At 39.4% G+C, this 21,948-nt stretch overlaps 2 protein-coding genes and 1 long non-coding RNA gene across 3 annotated transcripts in view; 1 reads left to right on the top strand and 2 right to left on the bottom strand.

Moving 5' to 3' along the window:
* Window positions 1-103: 103 nt before the first annotated feature.
* On the bottom strand, window positions 104-1,536 carry LOC110383905 (uncharacterized). Its single transcript, XM_021344865.3, has 4 exons — window positions 1,258-1,536; window positions 969-1,166; window positions 604-766; window positions 104-289 (listed from the first exon to the last, which is right to left on the bottom strand). Exons 1-4 carry the CDS (start codon window positions 1,355-1,357, stop codon window positions 238-240), a joined length of 513 nt encoding a protein of 170 aa, XP_021200540.1. The 5' UTR covers window positions 1,358-1,536; the 3' UTR covers window positions 104-237.
* A 102-nt stretch (window positions 1,537-1,638) lies between these two features.
* On the top strand, window positions 1,639-12,409 carry LOC110383906 (angiomotin). The gene is made up of 16 exons (XM_064037226.1): window positions 1,639-1,790; window positions 1,969-2,147; window positions 2,621-2,793; window positions 2,977-3,131; window positions 3,413-3,620; window positions 3,992-4,218; window positions 5,563-5,743; window positions 6,078-6,227; window positions 6,495-6,603; window positions 6,990-7,135; window positions 7,807-7,946; window positions 8,932-9,954; window positions 10,501-10,647; window positions 10,910-11,034; window positions 11,326-11,439; window positions 11,675-12,409. Exons 2-16 carry the CDS (start codon window positions 2,075-2,077, stop codon window positions 11,800-11,802), a joined length of 3,099 nt encoding a protein of 1,032 aa, XP_063893296.1. The 5' UTR covers window positions 1,639-1,790; window positions 1,969-2,074; the 3' UTR covers window positions 11,803-12,409.
* A 4,780-nt stretch (window positions 12,410-17,189) lies between these two features.
* LOC110383909 (uncharacterized) overlaps window positions 17,190-21,948 on the bottom strand; it is a 62,980-nt gene continuing 58,221 nt past the window's right edge. Inside the window, exon 3 of the long non-coding RNA XR_002430116.3 lies at window positions 17,190-17,313. This is a non-coding gene — a long non-coding RNA (uncharacterized LOC110383909). The remainder of the gene's footprint in view (window positions 17,314-21,948) is intronic.

Below are 21,948 nucleotides of genomic sequence, written 5' to 3'. Positions count from 1 at the left end.
GTATGTGTCCTTCTGCAGCCATAGTGTAGTAACCACATTATTGGAACCTATTTGTGTTGCCACAGATATGTAAACCACAAACTGAAATAACTCAAACAAAAGATAATAGAAATAAAATCAATTTATTGTTTACCACAAATAATAAGGAACATAACATTTTTCTAATTTGACAAAACCAACTAAAAGCAATAAATATGTCAAGGACAAGTTAACCATTACCAACATATTTGAGCTGATTCACTGGGTTTTGCTCGCCCAGTCTGTCCAACTACCGAGGTAGTTCTTGGCACTGAAATAAAGCAAAGATAAGTTACAGTTGCAAAATAAAAAATAACCTTTGCAAACTCAAGTATTAAATTATGGTCTCACACGATTACATTATGACTTTGTGTCACTACCAATAAAACAGTTACAGGTTACTGACACGCTACTAGACAAATTGCAGCTGAAGACAACTTTGTGGATTTGACATTTAAAAGAGCTATTATGCAATAGAACAAGGGTAGGTACTAGATATTCAATTCAAAATATAACTGCTTAGATAAATAGACTCTACCTATAAAGAATATTTTTGCTGAAATATGTCTATGTTTTACAACTTACTTTTTAAATCCCAAATTGATAGCATTCTGTTGTGCCATGCCTGACCTCTTTCCAATCATACAGTAAAATATAATTTCTGTATCTTCAGCAGGCTTGGGCCTTTTGTAGGTGGCTTCAAATTCTTTATCAGGCATTGTTCCCAGCACTGGTGTCACATTACCCACTGTGCAAATGAGTAAGACATAAGTATCCTGCCTATCCTATTACAGTTTTTTTTTAAGTTTTGAATAATTAGGAATGGAATGTGAACACTTATTTTTGTGGTCAGATAGTCCTCAATTATTTTATGAGTATGTTGGGGTGGTACTGTTAAAACTTGGTGTACTTACCTAAAATTAAATCTATATCACAATGAAGGTACTTACGTGGGATGTTGACACTGTTTGGAATCTTCCCATGTTCTTTGATTTCATCAGGCTCCCTTACATCAATTATAAGAGTACTGTCCTTAGTAGTTGCCTTTTTCACATAATTATAATCAACTGTTAATTCCTCAACGTTTACTGGTGTTGAATATGATCGTACTGTGTTGGTAATGGTAACGTGGGATGACGGAGTTATATCTACAAAATAAATAAAATAAAAGAAAGCCTTGTTCGCCCAGTTCTGAGTGGTAAGTAGCAGAGATATATTAGATTTTTTTATAAGACTTACGAATGTTGTATCTTCTGAGACATTTCAAATTTGTAGTTGCCGCTGTTCTCAAAGTTTGAAAAGATGACGGGAGACACCGACGGATGAACCGACATAGCATTTTTACTAAAGTATTGATTTAGTTAATATTGAATAAAATACTACAAGCACTTTTCAATTTCTAAGTACGAACTCAACTTTTGGAGACTTTTAGCAAATTATTTGAAAGAAACAACACTGAGATTTTTTTCCAAATTTGCGCTGTTTTTATACTTTTTGAAAGATAAATGATATATATTGACATTGACATAAAAAAATATTGACAACTTTTTTTTTTAATTTTTAATGGCTATTGACAAGTTACGGTTTTCTTCTCACAGATTATTAATACTTGGGACGATTTCAATCTACAGCGAATGGCAACAATTTTGACTTTAGCAATCTACGAATTTACCATTCTCAATTTTGACAGCTGACCCCATCCATCAAAAGCTTTCAAGCTTGTGCAAAAATATTTTTAATTTTTCTTAATTTATCCTAACTCCATAAACGTTGTAAGTGTATGAGTGTTATATTATCGCATAAACGAAGATATAGTTGTATTTTTATCAGAGAGAAGACATATCATTATGTCGAAACTCGACGCCTACTATACCTTGTGATTTTTATTGTGTTCTATTTCTATGCGAGACAGCAGTATCAATAAACATGAGTAACTTATCTTACTTCCAGATGCTATAAGCTTAACATACAGGAGTGTGCGAGTGTAGCTAGTTGGTCAGTGGTGTGGTGTGAAATGATTTCGTGTTGAAATCTGTCAGGTTACTACGTTAGCAATATGGGGTCCATGCGACCGACGGGAAGGTTCCTATCGTTCGCTAATAACATCCAGAGGACACAGAAGCAAACTGGTAAGTTTGTAACCCCAAGTTGTCTATAAACTTAATCACATACCAATGTTATGAATCATATACACAATGTCCTTGTTTGCAAATGCTATTTCATTTTATGTATGTCAAAATTGTGTCGTTCCTTTCCGCAATAACGTTATAAATCAGTTCCATACTAAATTAAAACATTATTGTTTATTTTGTACAAATGACTGTAATTTATTTTTGTATGATGTTTGTAGTGACTAAGTACTACAAGTTGCAGAATTAAGTCATTGTTTATTTGTATTCTTATTGAAACTGCTAATGTAATGCATGTGTTTCATAAAATCTAGTAACCAAAGTGAATAGTTTTATATATTTTATGAAAATTCAATATTTTAATTAGAATAATTCTGATGTATCAATGAATGTTTATGTAAAAATATTATAAATAAACAGCCATAACAGTTTGCATCATAATTCTTTACTCTACACAATGTTTGTTCCTCAAGTGCCAAGTGGATTCCCACAAAGCCTATCAGGCAGTGAGACAGATGTATCAACATCTAACGAGAACCTGTCAAGAGAAGAGCGCTATGTGGTACGACATACAGCCAGAGTGGAGCCTCAGGGGCAAGAGAATCAGACACAGACTAATAACAATAACAACCGCAATTCCTTGAAGGTGAGAAAATATTAGTTGTGTAACTTGAACATGATGAAAACTTGCATTCTACCATAGATCCTATATTTTCTCAAATTATTCATAAATATGTTTAGTAAATCTTTTAATCTTTATTAGAATATTCCTCTGCCCAAATTCGTGCCTAAGAAATCGCATAAAGCTATATGTATTTGCAATTTGTAGGAAAGTGTAACAGGCAGTAATCGCAACTCCCTCAAAGACTCTGTGGGTGGTGGCAACAGCAATAGAAGCTCCCTGGACGTGTCTTCATCTTCTTACAATACTCTTATTATACACAACCAGGATGACTCCTGGCCTCCAAGACCTACTCCTATCAGGTGAGACCTTATTTCAGAGTTTATTTATGGTTTTCAAAAACTATTGCAAATGATGCAATCTAATAAATGAGTCTTGATGAGGTACATATCTACATGTACATATAAAAATTATGGACTCAACAAATCTTTGCCATATTGTTCAGAGTTGTGTATTGAATTTATTCTATATCCAGCTGAATAGTTGTTGAACACTGAATATTTAAAAACAATTATTCAGAGAATAATCATTTATTTATATGTAATGATTTTTTATATTTAATACTGCAATCTTTACCCAACAGAGAGCATGAAAGGACAAGTAGTGAAGTAAAACACCCTACCACTCAGTCATCACCATACCACACACTGAAAAAGAATGAAGGAGTGAAGAAACCTAGTGGGATACCTGTACCCAAGATGCATAAGGAACAAAATGTGACTACTACCGCCAACTACATTGATATAGGTGGCCAGAGGATTTATACTAGCCCACCTGACCATGGTGTTCAGGTATGTTTACCATACAGAATAGCATGTTCTAGTCATTTTAATTGTCTTTCATTACTGAAATAAATAACATAAAACAATAACCAAAAAAGTTGAATTAATTAAAATCAGGAGTATTAATGAGTATGAATGAGGATGGGTACCAGAAAAATGAGAGCAAAAAATAAATCATACTGACTTCTTGTGGATTTTGATATAAGACTGGAAACTGAACAGCAGAGATAGTTAAAGAAATTATTGAAATAAGGCTTATTAAATAAGCACTTTTTCACGTCAAATTACATTTGGACAGCACCCCCAAAAATGCACCCATTTGACCACTTCCTACGTGTTATGGCTGCTAAGAAATGGTTGATAATGTGTTATATTTTTAGGAAATAACCGAAATCCCCGATGACTTCCTCAACCAATCGTCAGTACTAAAGCATCTAGCAAAGGAAGTAGCGCAGTCGCCTACACCCCGCGGCCCCACCCCGCCCGCCTCGCCCCGCGCCCCTGCGCCACCTCGGGATGACTCGAGGAAGGCTAAAGGGAAATGTTCTAAGGCTAAGCTTAGTAAAGAGAAACTGAACCTGTCTAGGTCACAGCCTGATCTTACGAGGTGAGTACTATGGATTTATATATTTATTTCTTTGTAGTAATTTGTAGTAATCAACAAAGATTAACCAGTATATTAACGTATTTAATGTACTCCCTTATGCACTCTCTTATGTACTCCCTTGTTCTCCACTTATGTACTCCCCTTATGTACTCTCTTATGTACTCCCTTATGTTCTCCACTTATGTTCTCCCCTTATTTACTCTCTTATGTACTCCCTTATTTACTCCCCTTATGTACTATCTTATATACTCCCCTTATGTACTCTCTTATGTGCTCTTCTTATAACCTCTTGTGTACTCCCTTACATACTCTCTTATGAACTAAAAATGTGTGAGAATTAGATAGAACACAAAAGGGGTACATACTAGGATTACATAATCGTAGTATATAAGAGGAGTACACAAGAGAGCATAAGATAGTAGATAGATATAGAGATAATAGGAGTACATTTTTTTTTTGCTTCTTTAGGGAATTCACGATTAAGAAAACTTTGAACTATAAGAATAGGTTGGAGGCGCTTGCGGCGCCCCTTTTATCCGACGCCCTGGGCCATCGCAAAACCGCGCCCTACCCGCTACTGTTTTTAGGCATCTGTGTTACCTAGTCAATGCCATATAAGTTATAGGAAGTTACAGTAAAATAGAAAAAAATGTTTTTTGTGCATTTAGTACCTAACATGGAACTTGGAACTTAGTATTTGAAAACAATAGAACCATTAGTTTTAATTATCGCCTTTTAAGATATATAGATATCCATTGTCTTGTTGTCATTGATATCTAATCTACAATAGTTACAAGATATTATCTCATTGTTACTTCTAGTATAGTGTAGTGTCTAGTATGTGTTTGTAACACTTTCATGCAGCAGAGAAATGGGTTGCCAGACATTACCAGACATAGTTTATATGCCTCATTAGGCCACCAACTTGGTTTGCCAAGTAGTTATCTCACAAAGCAAAAGAGATACCTTCCCCGAAATACTGAAACATTACTTAAAAATCTGTCATAACAAGTTTTGCAGGAATAGAATTAAAATTGAGTGACGTTTCCCTACTCTTGCGCTATTCCCATAGAAACCGGCCACAAGTCCCATATGAAAACTACCATCATGCTCCGAGCCTTTTTCCCAACTATGTTGGGGTCAGCTTCCTGTGTAACCGGATGTAGCTGAGTACCAGTGCTTTACAAGGAACGACTGCCCTATCTGACCCCCTCAACCCAGTTATCTGGGCTACCAAATACCCCTTGGTTAGACTGGTGTCAGACTTGCTGGCTTCTGACTACCCTTAACGACTGCTAAGGACGAAGGACGAAAACTACCATACATCCTATTTATTTCTCCCAGTGTGGGCGTCCGCGCGGTACCCGGAGGTTCAGAGTCCAGTGGCTGGTGCAGCGGCGGCGAGGGTGAACTAGAGGAACCTGATGATGCGTTCACTGCAGTGCTCGATGCACTGGCCGCGGAGAACCATCAGCTCAAGAGACAGCTGGCTGATGCCTGTGAACGAGTTGCCAAGACTAATAAGGTAATTGATGAAGACTTCACTTCACAGAGCATTACTTAATGGAATGTTATATGGCATTGGCACTATTTTATTAGTAGAAGTTATGTATCGTTATGCTCATTTTATGTCATAAGTGTTTAACGTTATAAGTGACCTAAGTACATAAATCGGTAACTCTATTACATAATTTGTCACACAATTACATAAATAAGAAAATAGTCACTATCACTCTACAATAATAAATAGTTACTTTAAAAAAAAACGGCTTTTTTCCGGATTGCCAAGAAGGATTGAAGGATGATGTATATTAAAACGTTCACAAGTTTTCAAAGACATGGTTTTATTTGTCAAATAGCTGGAAGAAGAAGTGGAGAAAGTCCGCACTGCTCACGAAGAACTGGTCGGATCGTGCGAGCGACGGGAGCGACTGGAGCGAGCGGCGCGAGTGCGGCTGCAAGCTGACTGTCGCCGCCTACACGATCTTAATCGCGCGCTTAAACAACAGGTAATTATAACCTCATATCATGAAAACCGTAGTTGACAACTCTTCACACAATTATATTTTTGCAAATGTAATCAAAAATGCTAATTCAGTAATAAATTTTTCACATTCATCACCCTTTCACAATCAAAATGATGAATGAAAATTACATTATTCTAAAATATTATAATTTATTTATTTTACCTATTGCTAATGTCTTATGACCTCCGGCATACAAGAGGTTAATTTGGATTTGTTTGAAAAATATTCTGTAACAAAATGTTACTGTAGGTGGAGCTACTGTCGCAAGGAGTTCGCACAGAGAACGATAGCAACGCGGAGGCTTTACGCAAGGAGTTGCAGAACAGAGAAATGCTCATAGCACAGCTCATTACACAGAGTAAGTTGAATTCGATCTTCCTATGTGGCCTCTACACTAGCGTGACGAATAAAAAAAAAAAACGACTTTTGTTTTGTTCTTCTTACCTTGCCAACTGTGGTTGCGGACATGATTCAAGAATAGACTAATGAAAGATATGATGAAGGATCCTTATAGAGAGAACATTTTACGTTTGGAACTTACTAAATATTATAATTTACTGGCCATACAAGTTTATTGTTTGTGTTTAACAGTGATGAGACCACATGATATATTGAAGAGCACTTTGTTTTATTCTGTGGTAGCCAAGTTCGCCTCCAGTGGTAGCTTGGTATTTCGGAACATTAAAACATTTTATGTTGACCCTTCGATTTACCTAAGTTAACTACAAATTCTTCTATCGACAGATAAAGAGTTAGCGTGTGCGAAAGAGCGTCAAGAGATCGAGATGGCGGCACAACGCGCCACGCTACAGGAGCAGCGCACGCACATCGACATCCTCGACACCGCGCTCACCAACGCGCAGGCTAACGTCGTGCGGCTCGAGGAGGAGGTATAACTCGCGTCAAACTTTATGTCGTCACAGACCTCTGTGGGAAAACATTTGGGCCATGGGCGACATCATCGTTCTTCAATGGTCTTTCCGTATAAGAATACTAGTCATTTACATAGTTGTCATTGTCGGCCCCAGAATGATTCACCATCATTGAAGCCTAATGAAATCATAATATACGAAATATCAATTTAGTCTCTTTAGAAGTTACACATAGTGCTGGTAGATAATTCTTTAGAGAAAAAAGCAGTGCCTACTTACTCAATTGTATTATGTCGTTTCTAATTTTTATTTACATTGTGTACATAATTTATTTACTCATTAAAGAAAATATATTAATTCCATATAAACCGATTCCGGCCACGGCGGCTCTTCTCATATTAGGAGATCAGCCAGCTGCGCAGGACATATTAGATCAACTAGGCACGAGACAGTCATAAGCTATACTAATATTATAAAGAGGAAAACTTTGTTTGTTTGTTGTTTGGTTGTAATGAATAGGCTCAAAAACTACTGGACAGTTTTTTAAAATTCTTTCACCATTCGAAAGCTACATTATCCACGAGTAACATAGGCTATATTTTATGCCGGTACGGGCAGTAGTTACCACGGGACGCGGGTGAAACCGCGGGAAAACGGCTAGTGTTATTATAAAAGTACTTTTGCCGCAGTGTCGTCACGCGAGCGGCTACGTGGAGCGCGTGATGGGGCTGCAGCGGGCGCTGGCGTCGCTGCAGCAGGCCTCCGACCGCCGCGAGCACACCGAGCGCAAGCTGCGCGCACAGCTCGAGAAGGAGCTGCAGACCCTCAGGTAGTCATACTGTCATCATCCTCCCAGTGCCGTCACGCGAGCGGCTCGTCGCTGCAGCAGGCCTCCGACCGCCGCGAGCACACCGAGCGCAAGCTGCGCGCACAGCTCGAGAAGGAGCTGCAGACCCTCAGGTAGTCATACTGTCATCATCCTCCCAGTGCCGTCACGCGAGCGGCTCGTCGCTGCAGCAGGCCTCCGACCGCCGCGAGCACACCGAGCGCAAGCTGCGCGCACAGCTCGAGAAGGAGCTGCAGACCCTCAGGTAGTCATACTGTCATCATCCTCCCAGTGCCGTCACGCGAGCGGCTCGTCGCTGCAGCAGGCCTCCGACCGCCGCGAGCACACCGAGCGCAAGCTGCGCGCACAGCTCGAGAAGGAGCTGCAGACCCTCAGGTAGTCATACTGTCATCATCCTCCCAGTGCCGTCACGCGAGCGGCTCGTCGCTGCAGCAGGCCTCCGACCGCCGCGAGCACACCGAGCGCAAGCTGCGCGCACAGCTCGAGAAGGAGCTGCAGACCCTCAGGTAATCATCATCCTTCTGCCGTCATCCTAATTTTATTTGGGGCCGGCACAGCATGGGTCTTTTTTTCATTCTTCTGCCATCATCTCACAAGTAACTTTCTTTCCAGCCATGTCGACTTTCAAACAATTCATAAATCGGTTCTTTGATTGTCCCCCTCCATTCCATCTTCATCACAACATTTCCACGCATCACATATCCGATGCCACTTTTAAACTTCCTCTTATGTGTCGGAAGCCATACCCCTAGTAAATGGTTACTAAGCCAAACGAGCCATGAATAAGATCGACAATACACGGACAGTTTGAAGCAGTTAGGGGCGACAGCTTCAAGTTGTCGACTGCACAGTAAAATGCAGAGTTCTATGGACGCATATACACGAACCGCTCGAGCAGTTGCAACTGACCCTGCTTCAAGCGGTCCGTGTATTGCCGGCCTAACTGTGACATTGGTTGTTGTGACAGGAAGCGTGAGTGCAACTGTGGCGGCGCGAGTGCAGCAGGCGGGCAGGGCGGCGGCGAGGCGGAGCTGCGGCGCCAGCTGCGCGAGCGAGACGAGCGGCTGCTGGCGCTGGAGGGCGAGTGCGCCAAGTGGGAGCAGCGCTACCTGGAGGAGGCGGCGCTGCGCCAGGCCGCCGTCTCCGCCGCCTCCATACCCAAGTCAGTACTGCAGCTGTGCCTAGTGTATAGCGACGAGCGGCTGCTGGCGCTGGAGGGCGAGTGCGCCAAGTGGGAGCAGCGCTACCTGGAGGAGGCGGCGCTGCGCCAGGCCGCCGTCTCCGCCGCCTCCATACCCAAGTCAGTACTGCAGCTGTGCCTAGTGTATAGCGACGAGCGGCTGCTGGCGCTGGAGGGCGAGTGCGCCAAGTGGGAGCAGCGCTACCTGGAGGAGGCGGCGCTGCGCCAGGCCGCCGTCTCCGCCGCCTCCATACCCAAGTCAGTACTGCAGCTGTGCCTAGTGTATAGCGACGAGCGGCTGCTGGCGCTGGAGGGCGAGTGCGCCAAGTGGGAGCAGCGCTACCTGGAGGAGGCGGCGCTGCGCCAGGCCGCCGTCTCCGCCGCCTCCATACCCAAGTCAGTACTGCAGCTGTGCCTGGTGTATAGCGACGAGCGGCTGCTGGCGCTGGAGGGCGAGTGCGCCAAGTGGGAGCAGCGCTACCTGGAGGAGGCGGCGCTGCGCCAGGCCGCCGTCTCCGCCGCCTCCATACCCAAGTCAGTACTGCAGCTGTGCCTAGTGTATAGCGACGAGCGGCTGCTGGCGCTGGAGGGCGAGTGCGCCAAGTGGGAGCAGCGCTACCTGGAGGAGGCGGCGCTGCGCCAGGCCGCCGTCTCCGCCGCCTCCATACCCAAGTCAGTACTGCAGCTGTGCCTAGTGTATAGCGACGAGCGGCTGCTGGCGCTGGAGGGCGAGTGCGCCAAGTGGGAGCAGCGCTACCTGGAGGAGGCGGCGCTGCGCCAGGCCGCCGTCTCCGCCGCCTCCATACCCAAGTCAGTACTGCAGCTGTGCCTAGTGTACAATGGGGCCACAAGCTGATTATAGTGGCACTGGTCCATAAATGGTCCGAGAAGAAATGTGGTGGGAATTGGACCTTTTATTTGTCACTACATCTTTTGCTGATGGTGAGATCCTCTTGAGGTCATGTGTAACGCCACAGGACCACGAGATGACCTCTGGTTATTCCAGATGAAAATTTGAACACGGTGAGTAAATACGGGTAGATAAACTCAGTCTAAGCGACCAAAAGACACGTGGGTTGACGGTGCATACTTCACGTACACTTCAAAGACATCGAATTTGTTCCCCGAGTAGGCCACTCTCCACTCTCTCTGTACCGTTTACTCTCACTGTCTCTGGCTCAAACCCCACGGTACAACAGAGGATTAAGGAAGCAGTAATTACGAGTGGGTTTTGGTTAAGATTCTTCCTTTGATTCCACCTGTCATCTTCACCAACACCTCCATTTGAGTTCCTCGTCCTTACCCCCTTATTAAAGCATAAAACCTGAAAAGAAGTTCCATTGTAAGTCAAAACAGTTCCGTGTTCAGGGACGCGAAGATCGCGGCCTTGGAGAAGACGTCGGCCGAGTCCGAGCGGCTGATGGCTGAAGCGCGCAACGAGAAGATACGACACATGGACGAACTTCACTCCGCGCAGAAGAAACTTGCCGATTTGGAGGGAAGGTGAAGGATGCAATTTGTAAACTGACTTGCCAAAAAAGGGGGTTCTCAATTCAGCTCTTTGTATAATTTTTGTTTTATATTTAGAGTGTATATTTTAAATGGAAACGGTGATAATTTAGTCTCATGTTTTATATCTAAGATTTCTCTCTGGGATTTTTTGCTGAGATCAATTTTGTGCCCGACGTATATTTGTGTGAGTAGCCCCATGTTATGACATTCAGGAAGTAAATTCTAACGAATGTGTCATTGTATGTACCCGCAGAGTAAAGGAGCTAGAATCTAAAGTAGCAGAGCGTGACGCGATGATCAAGGTTCTGCAGAAGCACACGAGCGCTGCGTACGACAGCGGCGCCTCACTGCGGAACAATTCCAGTCGCGAAGAACTTGGTTAGTTATTGAGAAACCCGTAGTAATGTGGTATTATAAGAACCTTGATGTGACAATATATTTCGCCACATTTTTACTGAACTTCATATCGGTGAAACAAGTAACATATTATATTTTTTTTCCTGTCAGATTTGTAATCTAATCATTATTTTTTGAAAAAGTCCGGTCTCATATAATGTCCAAAGAAAATAGATTATCTTCACTCAAAAATTGGGACTACTGATTCCCAACCCTGAGTTTATGTAGCTTATATTCTGCCTTATATATAATGGCTGTTACGTACATTTGCAGTGGGTCTGTCGTCGGGCGCGTCGTTCTCCAGCGCGGAGGGCGGCGGCAGCGTGGCGGGGCGCTACCGACACCTCGCGCGGAGGAACTACTCGCCGCACAACGATAACTCCAGCGGTCAGTACTATACGATCGACTTTAGATGCGGTTTAATTATCGTCTTGTTTAAATTTTGTTCATGACTCTCTCTTTGAGATGTTTTCCCACGCAGATCTTATTCAAATTATTTTAGTGCTTTATCTTCATTTTCTAGTATCGATAACATTTTTATGAAAATAAGACTAGCATTTAAAACTTTCGACCAATGTCCTCACTACTCCTATCTTCAACTAAGTGTAATATTCGTTTTCAGGCTGCGGCTTCGACAGCACCTCCCTCCGCTTGGACGAGCAACTCGCGGCGCTGGAGTCTCGTCTGGAGCGGCCGCCCGTGCCTGCCGTGAGTTACCTGCCGCCAGACCCGCACCGGGACTATTACTGACCCGACACTAACCGCACACATTACAACCATTTAACATCGACAAGTTCTCGAAAAATGTATTAGATGACATTTTTTATCGATATCGACTCGATTTTTGGCTACACTAGCGCCAGAATTGCGATCACTATAATACAAAATTGGAATGCGAGTTTAACTAAGCTACCATCTATGGTTGCTATCGATATCGACTTCGAATAGTTAGGGAGTATTCGCAATCCAAACAGCACAAGTTTAGAGCCAGATACACTCTGGGCCACGTTCTTCTCCCAATAGACAATTATTGAGTAAAAATAGTGAAGAAAGTAATCGTTAATTCTTGCATAAACTAAAACGATATTCTATAATAAAATTATCGATAATATTCATATGCAGCGCGAAATTAAAGTCAGCTACTACAACTGATTACTCTCACACAATATATAATAGGTATGTACCTATGGTGGTACAGTACTATTTATCGATATCGATAGCCGCAAGCTATTCAATTTTAAAAATTGTTTGATGTGCTGGGGTGATACAATCTTAGTCTCGATGTCAGACCATCATGGTTTGACAAATCGAATTCCAATCGAAAACGATTATTCGATTCGAAATAATTAAGAATTGAAGATTCGATAAAAAATATTAATATTCTCGAAACTAATTTAAATTAATATTCGACTGTTTTACCGATCTCTCGAACTAGGCATTTTTCTATCATTTTATATTAAAAAACATTCCTGAACTCGATAAATTCCGCTTACTCACACACAGACATTCCGGCGATGTACAAATGTTAACGAACAACGCTTCGTTTTGTGTTCCGTGTTTTTTATCCCAAGTTTTCTTAACCCATAACCGCCAACAAAGACAGTAGTTATCTAAACTTTAGTTAAATGGTGTGCCTTTAACCGTGTCTTAACTGTAAGTGTGTCAAATAGCGTTTAAGAATCTCCGTAAATGTATTTACAACTGTTTTCTTACACTCCACTAGTATCGAACTAGTCTTATAAGATTATAAGGATAAATTGTAGATTACTCACCAATTTTAAGACAATTTTTATAAAGGTTTGTGTTAATAAATTATTTTCGACATTGTGGCTGCGAAATATTCCAAAAGAGCCTTGCAAAAATATATTTTATCATCTTGGGATCTATCAACCACTTGGCAGCTTTTTCGTACGAAATTAATTTATTAATACAGATCTAGAACTACCACTGTCCGTTAGTCAATCAAAAATTATTATAGAGAAATTGTTCAATGTGAATTTAATATTTCACTTTTTATATTTTGATATTTTTATATAAATTAAAAAAGCAAAATAATCGAGTACAGTGGTATTCTATGTTCCAGTAAAAAGGTTCACTTTTTGTAACCTATTGTACAAGGTGAAAGGTATCAATTAAATGATAATTAACTTCTTACGATATTCGAGTGATCCTGATTTTATATAGAAGTAAAACAGAGGCATTGGTCACAAAAATATGCCAAAGTTAGTACCTATTATATTATTTTTTCGGCCCATTTATAAAATGTACTCCTTAAAATAAAACATAGAATAAGAATTACGTTTGTTTTTTGTATTTATTTAAATTAAAAACATGCTAAAGGAATTGAAATTATATTTGTTTTGATTATGGGTCAGCAACTTAGATTTTGTTCCTATAATTAAACAAAATAAGCCTTATTATATCTTTAGAGTAAGTTATAGTCTCATGTAATATTAAGTTGCCTCAAAGTCGGTATATAGCTTAAATGTGCATAACCGCGTGATGACTGCGAGATTAACCTAACATAATTTTATCTCTGTAAACCCTTGATTAGGAGGATCTTAATCCTTTAAACAAGTCTGTTTAACTTGAGAAGGCTACACAAACCATTATGATAATGTCGCAGCTATATTAGGAGAAGATATTCAATTATTGTAAATCTCATTAATTTAGATATTGAATGCCTATTGTGTTGTTATTCCTAAGAGGTGCTTGTATGTATTAAACCATTAGATGTGAAACTTTGACCCATTTTTATGAAATAACAATTAAAAAATTGTGCCGAAACTAGAATAACATTAGTTATTCATATCGATATTATATTCGCCGTTAATCTGAGGCTTTTATCTAATTATTAAGGAATTGTATACAGATATATTTTTGTAAGTCATATTCAATGTAATATTAATCATATTTTTAGAAGCATGTTTTAGAATAAACATCATGTTTTGTTTGTCGTGGTTTTACTGGCTGTTCCTAACACTAGGCTTGGTGATGTTGTGAAGAGTGCCCTCGATTGGCGAAAATAAACAATGAGCGCGTATTTGCGTCTTCGTAATATTAACATTAATGTATTCGCTTTTGTTTGGAGTGTTGCAGTGATAGCCTACTGACACTGTTGTTATAACAAGACTGCTCTATATAGGCCACTTTGAATCTCACACACTATACAGAAATAAGTGAAGAAAGTCCTTTCACTTGAAATTTTTATCTAGCGTCACTTGAGTGATTTCTGGAAGTTATACAGTAGTACAGTTTGAATACATAAATGTATTGATTTTAAAACTATTGTGGAGTATTTATCCAGACTAGCCTTATCACCGTTTAATTGTTATGAATGCCTCGCCTTATGAAGAATTAGGGAATACCCTACATATTGTTCATACAATACATAATAAATGGTCTCAGAATATTAATGAATATGAGTGGTCTTACTAGAGTGGTCACGTTATAACTTTCTTCGGGCAGCGCCGCTTCCGTAATGAGGTAAGAATCACTAATTATTGGCGTTTGTCCGTATTGTTCTATTGTGCCAGTTCATTAACTCGATAACACGTTGCCACACCAACCCAATTTGTTTTAGTTCATCTTATAAATAGAATTGTTACGAAATCATGGAATGTTTGAAGCATATTAATGGTGCTGTTTACATAATGTTAACATTACCATATGTTTAAAGGTTAAAGGATGCATTTACCTATATAAAAATTTTGTGTTGTCTCACACTAATTCTAAAGCTAGAGTCAACTTTGATCTTATCAATTCCATATGGACTATACTGGGACTAAAACAGCATTTCTTTAGATTTGAGACTATCACCTACCACAACGAAAACTTAATTAGCCTAAATGTTACTACATAAATCGATAAGATAAAAATGTCAGTGGTATTCCCAATTAATATTGTCATATCTTTTAATTTGAAATTTTACTAAAAATAACAAATCTGTTAACATGACATACTATTGACAGCGCGGCCTCTGCTGCTTCCCCGGGCTGGGCACGGTGGGTGCGCGGGGCGGCGGCGGGCGCGGGGAAGAGGCACTACTCTTGGAGCGCCAGGGCAGGGCTTCCCAGCAGACGCGCTCCTCCAGCCTGCCCCCGCCGCCCTCCGCGCTGCCTCGCCCCCCTCGCAAGCCCTCCGCCAGGAACACGCGATACGACCGCTTGGAACATAGAGATGCGCGTAAGGTGGGTGCACATTTTAATTAAATAAAGTATAATGTAGATTCATCACAGCAGTGAGGCAGTGAGAGGGAATCATGTGCCGTCACGGCGTACGACATACTTTGGTTTTTTAATGTCTGTCTTACTTGATTCAACTTATGGATCGGTTTAGGCGAAGTTTTTTGATATAAAGTCTACATAGCTAATTTAAATCCTTAACAAGATCTTCCAAACTTTTACTATTTCTACTTTTTAGATTTCTATATTCCTACTCGTACATCGATATCCAAAATAACTGTATTAAATAGGTAAAGGTAAATTGTTGTTAACGGAAATTATTGTCATTATCCTGGCAGTCACTGGCCGGAAAACGACCCTGATTATACCTATACAAACAAATATTTACCTTGTGACCGGTAATTGGTGAGTTTTTGTCTACCTCGATACAGTAGGTAAGCTTTTTTAGGATTGACCACTAAACAGGAAAGTTTATTTCCATCAAACTATAACATTTGTGTTGACCCCACTTGTGGAAACCCCAAGTATTACAGCAGTTTTAATGCAGTTTGTTTTCCAGAAAAAAAAAACAGCTTTTACTTGGCACAGAGTACGCTATAAAATATTTTAAATAGGAAGTGCATAGGTACTAACTAATAAGATGAGGAAATAGCATAACGTAAGCTTATCGAAGCTTTATCTCTAAGTTCGATGTTGAACTGGAACGGTAAACCCATTTCCCAGATAGATAATACATAATGGACTACTTTTCAGCACTCTTGTGCTTTCTCTTTCACTATCTTTTTATCTCCAAGTTTGTCTTTAACAATTCTTATGACTTAAATCTCAACTACTTTAAGCTTCAGATTATGTTTTTCATCAATAAGATAATCATCCGGATACCGTTCAGTAGTTCGTTCTTTAATAAAGTGTAATGTATCCTCAGCCATTTTCCCTTAAAATGAATAGATAAACTGCCGATAAAGGTTCTCAGAAATCTGTCATTAGACAGCTACTATTTTTTTCTTTACCTTGTGTTTGAAAACGACGCAGTACATACGATAGAACTTTAGCACTTTTTTTACATCATGCTTTTTGTTGCTGACAGTTCTGTGTAGTATATGTATCATCGTAATACCACGAAGGGTACGTACCGCTTGGCTAGTTAGCCAGCAGTAAGTCATTAAAGTAAAAGCGGTTCACATGTTAGTTTCTAAGTGAGTGATTAGAGAGTGCCAACACCATGCATGTGTTCCTACTAGCTACCTAAGCTACCTTCGCGGTCGACAGGTGAACGATAGGTCAATTTCTTCACTCAATTACGAATGATGAATGCGTTCAAATGAACTGCAATTTTAATCCACTAACAAGTTAATTTGTTATCGCAGATGGAATCAATAGTCTTGTTACAGAATGACGTTAGTCGGTATAGTCTGATTTATTTTTAGCTTTAGGTACTTAACTAAGTACCGTAATTTGATTGATTATTGGGAATTATGATTGAATGAACAAAATCAATCCCAAATCCGATTTAACTTTAATACAACGTAACAGACAGATTTATCCACAATTTTGTATGGAATCAGTAGTACAAACAATACCTTTTCTAGTTCCATTGAAGATAAATTTAGCTTTTTATTTAGCCGGTTTATGGTAATAACATGATTATTTTATGACGCTCTATAATATCAGTGGTAGGTAACTATTGGAAATAAATACCTACTTGCGGCTTCGGAGCATACGAGTTTTCTTATTCTGCAAACACATGACATGGGTCATCAGCCCTTGTTGGCAGTTGGGTAAAAGTTATCAACGATAACAATGTTCAGTAACCTCTGTCTCTGTTGCTTTTATTTCCGCAGGTTTTATCATGTCAATTTGTTCCAGGACTCTGACGGCTCCGGGTCTATCGCATCAACAGCTTCCCGCAGCTCACCCCTCCCATACGACACAGTTCGCAAGCTACCCTCAGTACCGACTTCTGCGTCCCTCCCCGCAGCCGAATCCCGAGAGTCACTGGTCCGGCCCCGAGACTCCAGCTTACCATCACCTTCGAAGTTGGCCGTGTATGCAGCAGCCAGGAGACGGTCAGCAGAGTCTGCGAAGGATAACAACAAACGCACACATCATTATAGGATTCAGTTTTAGAATAACCAGGATTTTGGTCTATAATGGCATACAGGCTGCTATTAAACCAGCCTGTAAGTAACAAATTGGCACAAAACATGGTTGTTACCAAAGGAACCTATAGAGTAGTAACGGTGTGCCCAGACTACAGGCAAAAAATAAAATTATTTATAAATAATAACCTAAGTATGTATGTAGAGTTTTACATGTCCTAAACACATAGCTAGGTACGAAAGCGTTCACTCATCCGAGAAGCCTGTAAACCCTTCATGAAACCTGATATTGACGTGTTTATTTTCAGTTGAAACATGGTAGCCGTAAATAAATAGATGTTGCCAGTGTTTTTGAAAATGATCCCCTGATACATTTTTTTTTTCGATATTTTGAGATACATAGAACCCCAAACTTTAGAGAGGTGTGAATGACAAACTAGTCTTATGTTAACTGTTTTTTTGTTAGTATTATCGGGACTGAAAGGAAGAAGAAATTAGAGTCCCTATCAATATGAAAGTACATAGATATAATCTTTAGTGTGAAGAGTTGGCATAGCCCAATTTGGTTTTGTAGATTGACAAACAATTAATATCGAGAATTCAACACCGGTGACCTTTTAACCCGCAGTTAATTAGACCACATTTGCGATGTAAACAATTAACTAACAATTCACTGTTTGAATCCTACCTAATGAGTAATAAGGGAGTTCTCTTCTATCTCATAGTTTAATTTATGCAAAAAGCGTATCCATGTCTTATTCAACGCCAAAAGATACGGCAATAGTGACAAATAATGTACTCTAACGATGTCTAGTAAGTAATTAATTCAATATCTGTGTGTTGGTGTTTTTGCCCACGCAACGCCCACTTAACCTTAAGTAGCCCACGGGTCTTAGATGTTCTTGAAGTGTGGGCATATTTTTTGTATGGAAAGCAAACTAAAGAAAAATATGATTTGATAGACGAAGATCTTCTTTTGTTTAATTTCAGTGGACAATTAGTCATTTTTGATACGAATTCACTTTCGAATTATTAACGATACATTGAGTTTTACGAAGTTTTCATGAATGAGTGAATGAATGAATGTAGTGTTACTTTATAGAAGAAAAAAAAACGAATGGTAATAACAAAAATTAATCATAATGACCGCTGTTGACATTTTTCATTGAGTTGGTAGAAACGGTTAGTAATCGTGTTTTGCGTGTGAAATTATGAGTCTGTTGTAGCTAGTCGCGTTATTTTAAGTTTAGGTCGTTTTATTTAGAAGAACGACATTTTTATTTTTATGCCACGTTTTCAGCCGTGTACAATGTTAAGAAACAAAAACTTATTTAAAATGCACATTAAAAAATTTAAAGGAAAAGTGTTCAATTAATATTAAAATTAATTTATTATGATTGATCATAGTTACCAAAGATATTGTAACTTAATTTGTAGTTTAACTTTCACTAAACTAAATTCAGTCTATTGTTCTATTGGCTAAGTTTCACGATCAGTAAATAAACCGAGAGTCAATTAATTCAGAAAAGCGAGTCGAAATTGGTAGCAAAAACTTGTTGTTTATGTAAACATCTTACTTATCGATTCAAATAACTGTGTAAGAAGGCTTAGTTATTACCTTTTTAATAGAGGTATATAGTGGACATAACGATACAATAAAATAATAGCTTCGGCCAAGACGCCCGCGGTAATTGGAACTAATTAAATGTTAGTTTTTCTGTATTGCCCGCTGGAACGTTTTGCCGGCATAGTACCACTTTATATTTCACATTAATTGCATTTAAAGTCTGAATATTAAAATACTTAAATAATAGCTCAAATAGATGGTAATTAAATGCTTGTTTTTGTTTAATGAATGCTCGATGATCGTTGCAGCTATTTCGGTAAGAAATTGTTTGTATTACGGCAGTGTCGGGTCAGTCGACAGTTTGCTTGTAGAGCCTATTTCACACGTCGCTTGTTTGTCTTGACACACTTTATAAATATTTTGAATACAATGAAAAAAAAAAATACCGTAAAATCTATTTAACGTACCTATTTCGTTTGAAATCCTGAGATAAATGTTTAAACTTTTAATTCTCTTTAAATATTATTAACTTAGCTACCTGCCTCTTTCGTTGATTCTCCTTGCAAAGGTAGCATCATCTTAGCGCGTGTGAAGTGGGTTATTACGATTTAGCGAACGTCACGCATCGGTAGTTCTGACTTGAATACAATAATCATGACCAAACAATTACTTTCAGCTCGAGAGATACTGTACCGAATTTGTGAACCCACTTATTGCTATTGATCGAATAAATGAGAGCGTTTCTATATTTACACTTGTTTTATTTGTGGCTTTTTATTTTTCCCTATTCCTACAAAGCGTCAGAAATCAGTAGCCGTTCAAAACACGAACACTGGGATTTGTGTAAGTACATAGCTTTAAACTAAGTACGTATAAACAGCTAAAGCAATAAGGAGCAAGCTTTACGACCAATAAGATCGTGTCTGGGGAAGGATTGAAAAGATACTGAGTTACGACGGCGGGATATCAATTTAAATTGTAGCTCACAATAATGTAATATTGATTGCTCTACAAAGAACATTATCCTGTCTCGTTTCCTTAGTAAGAACATAGTTTGAATACTACTTACGTGTGGGACTTTTTCAGAGGAAGGAATTGTTGGGACAGAAAATTATTGAAAAATTGAACTGATCTAAGTAAATTAGTAACTGCGGAGCCGGGAAGGGAAGCTAGTTACTGAAAGAACATCCTAATACAAGTTTAAACAGAACTTTTATTTAGGTACCTACGCTTTAATGTCAAACCTGCTTAGAGAGATCACCTACGGCTACAATTAGCAGTTAAGGAGCTCAATAAACAGATAAAGAATAAAACGTTAATCATGAACGAGTTTGAATAAATTCTTGACTGTTCATACAGCGGCCTTGATCCTGACATTTGCGTACCTAACGAGAATGAGGCCGAGTGGCGGCCTCGCGCGCCTGACCGTCTGTGCTTGCGCAACTCCACCACCGACCACCGCCGATAGCCACGACTATTACAATACGAGATAAATGTACCTCGTACCACGGTGCCACCCTACATATCGATATCGCCTTTCAGCTCTCGACAATCGCACAAACCTTCGCGGTAGTGACGTGACACGCTATCAATACACTACTACGGAATGAGGACAATCGAACAATTTACTGTTAATTTATCAAATTGATTTGATTAAAGATTTATATCAATCAACTGCCACTCAATTCAGAGAATGCTGTAAATATGTACAATACAGATTAATAATGATAATGATTCCTGGGGTTCTTAATCAAGATAAAAACACAATAAAAACTACGTTGATACATAGACCTACAGTAGGTAACTATACATAGATAAACACGTAGGTACTAGGTACCAATTTTGTTTAAATAGGTACCTGTTACTGTTAAGTACAGCCTTTTTATCGTCCCACTGCTGGGCACAGGCCTCCTCTCACAGGGAGAAGGAAGGATTGAGCATTAATCACCACGCTTGCTCAATGCGGGTTGGTGATTTCAGACTATAGTCCAGGTTTCCTCAAGATGTTTTCCTTCACCTTTTTATCAGCCACTGGTGTCCAAGATATACTTAGAAAGTACATACAAACTTAGAAAAGTTGCATTGGTACTTGCCTGACCTGGAATCGAACCCACATCCACATACTCGAGAGGTTGGTTCTTTACCCACTAGGCCACCACGACTTTTTAAATAGGTACCTACAGTATCCAAAAACCTTAGAGTATGCATTAGTAAAATCTGCTAAAATATTAAGCAGTACCGGCAGTACCTTAACTGCAATACTAAGTTGCAGAGTGCAAAATCCTAACTTCCTAAGTAAATAAAACAATCTCGTAAGTATAGATATATTATAAACTCAAAAGTAACAAAAAAATCGTTCGACATTGTCACTCTAGGATAAGATAAACGATAATAGATTGTTTACTTAGATCGTAGGGACGCTTTATTTATATTGTAGCTTCACAGATAAACAAGTGAAAATCGTTCACATGTCAATAACACGCGGTGGTCTCTCAAACAACGTGTTATCTCTCAACGACCACGTTTATGGGCAGACTTCTATTGAAATACAATGTATGTTTAGTGTCCCGATAAAGATTTTTTCGTAATATTCTACGCTACATTGTATTTCTTCTCTGAATCGGGCATATCAATTTGTGTTATTTTAAATTGAGCCCAAAAGCTTGTGTCCCATTACTTATAAAATCACAGTTAAATAAGGGAATGCATATTATGCATAAACATACTATTTTTATAATAGCCCTTATCCTTGATCTACCAGTGTCTTAAATAGGTCGTATTCCTCGACAGCTCGATAATAAACGCTGATGTTCTTGTAATTATAGTGTTTGTTAATCGATATAATGAGCGGAGCTGAGTCGTGGGCGGAGCTCAGTAAATCACTCTTCCTGAGGCACAATCGGCTGTATCACGACATGCGAATCGGAACTTAGTGCTACCATGGAACTCGTATTTAAGTCGACAACTTTCCTCAAAAAGATATGGCTTTGACAGTGTATAATAGTTTAGGTACATATCGATCTTCAAACTTAACGGGAAAAGCGCT

The sequence above is a fragment of the Helicoverpa armigera genome, chromosome 12, assembly GCF_030705265.1.
Source record: "Helicoverpa armigera isolate CAAS_96S chromosome 12, ASM3070526v1, whole genome shotgun sequence".
Lineage (NCBI taxonomy): Eukaryota > Metazoa > Arthropoda > Insecta > Lepidoptera > Noctuidae > Helicoverpa > Helicoverpa armigera.
The sequence above is the reverse complement of the archived record's forward strand: the minus strand, read 5'-3'. Positions and strand labels throughout refer to the sequence as shown.

Coding starts and splice junctions, on each gene's coding strand:
- LOC110383905 (XM_021344865.3), bottom strand. CDS start 1,357: ATGCTATGTCGGTTCATCCGTCGGTGTCTCCCGTCATCTTTTCAAACT. Junction 1,167..1,257: donor TCTCAGAAGATACAACATTC/GTAAGTCTTATA, acceptor TTTATTTTGTAG/ATATAACTCCGTCATCCCAC. Junction 767..968: donor AAACAGTGTCAACATCCCAC/GTAAGTACCTTC, acceptor TCATTTGCACAG/TGGGTAATGTGACACCAGTG.
- LOC110383906 (XM_064037226.1), top strand. CDS start 2,075: ATGGGGTCCATGCGACCGACGGGAAGGTTCCTATCGTTCGCTAATAAC. Junction 4,219..5,562: donor TCACAGCCTGATCTTACGAG/GTGAGTACTATG, acceptor TATTTCTCCCAG/TGTGGGCGTCCGCGCGGTAC. Junction 7,947..8,931: donor AAGGAGCTGCAGACCCTCAG/GTAGTCATACTG, acceptor TTGTTGTGACAG/GAAGCGTGAGTGCAACTGTG.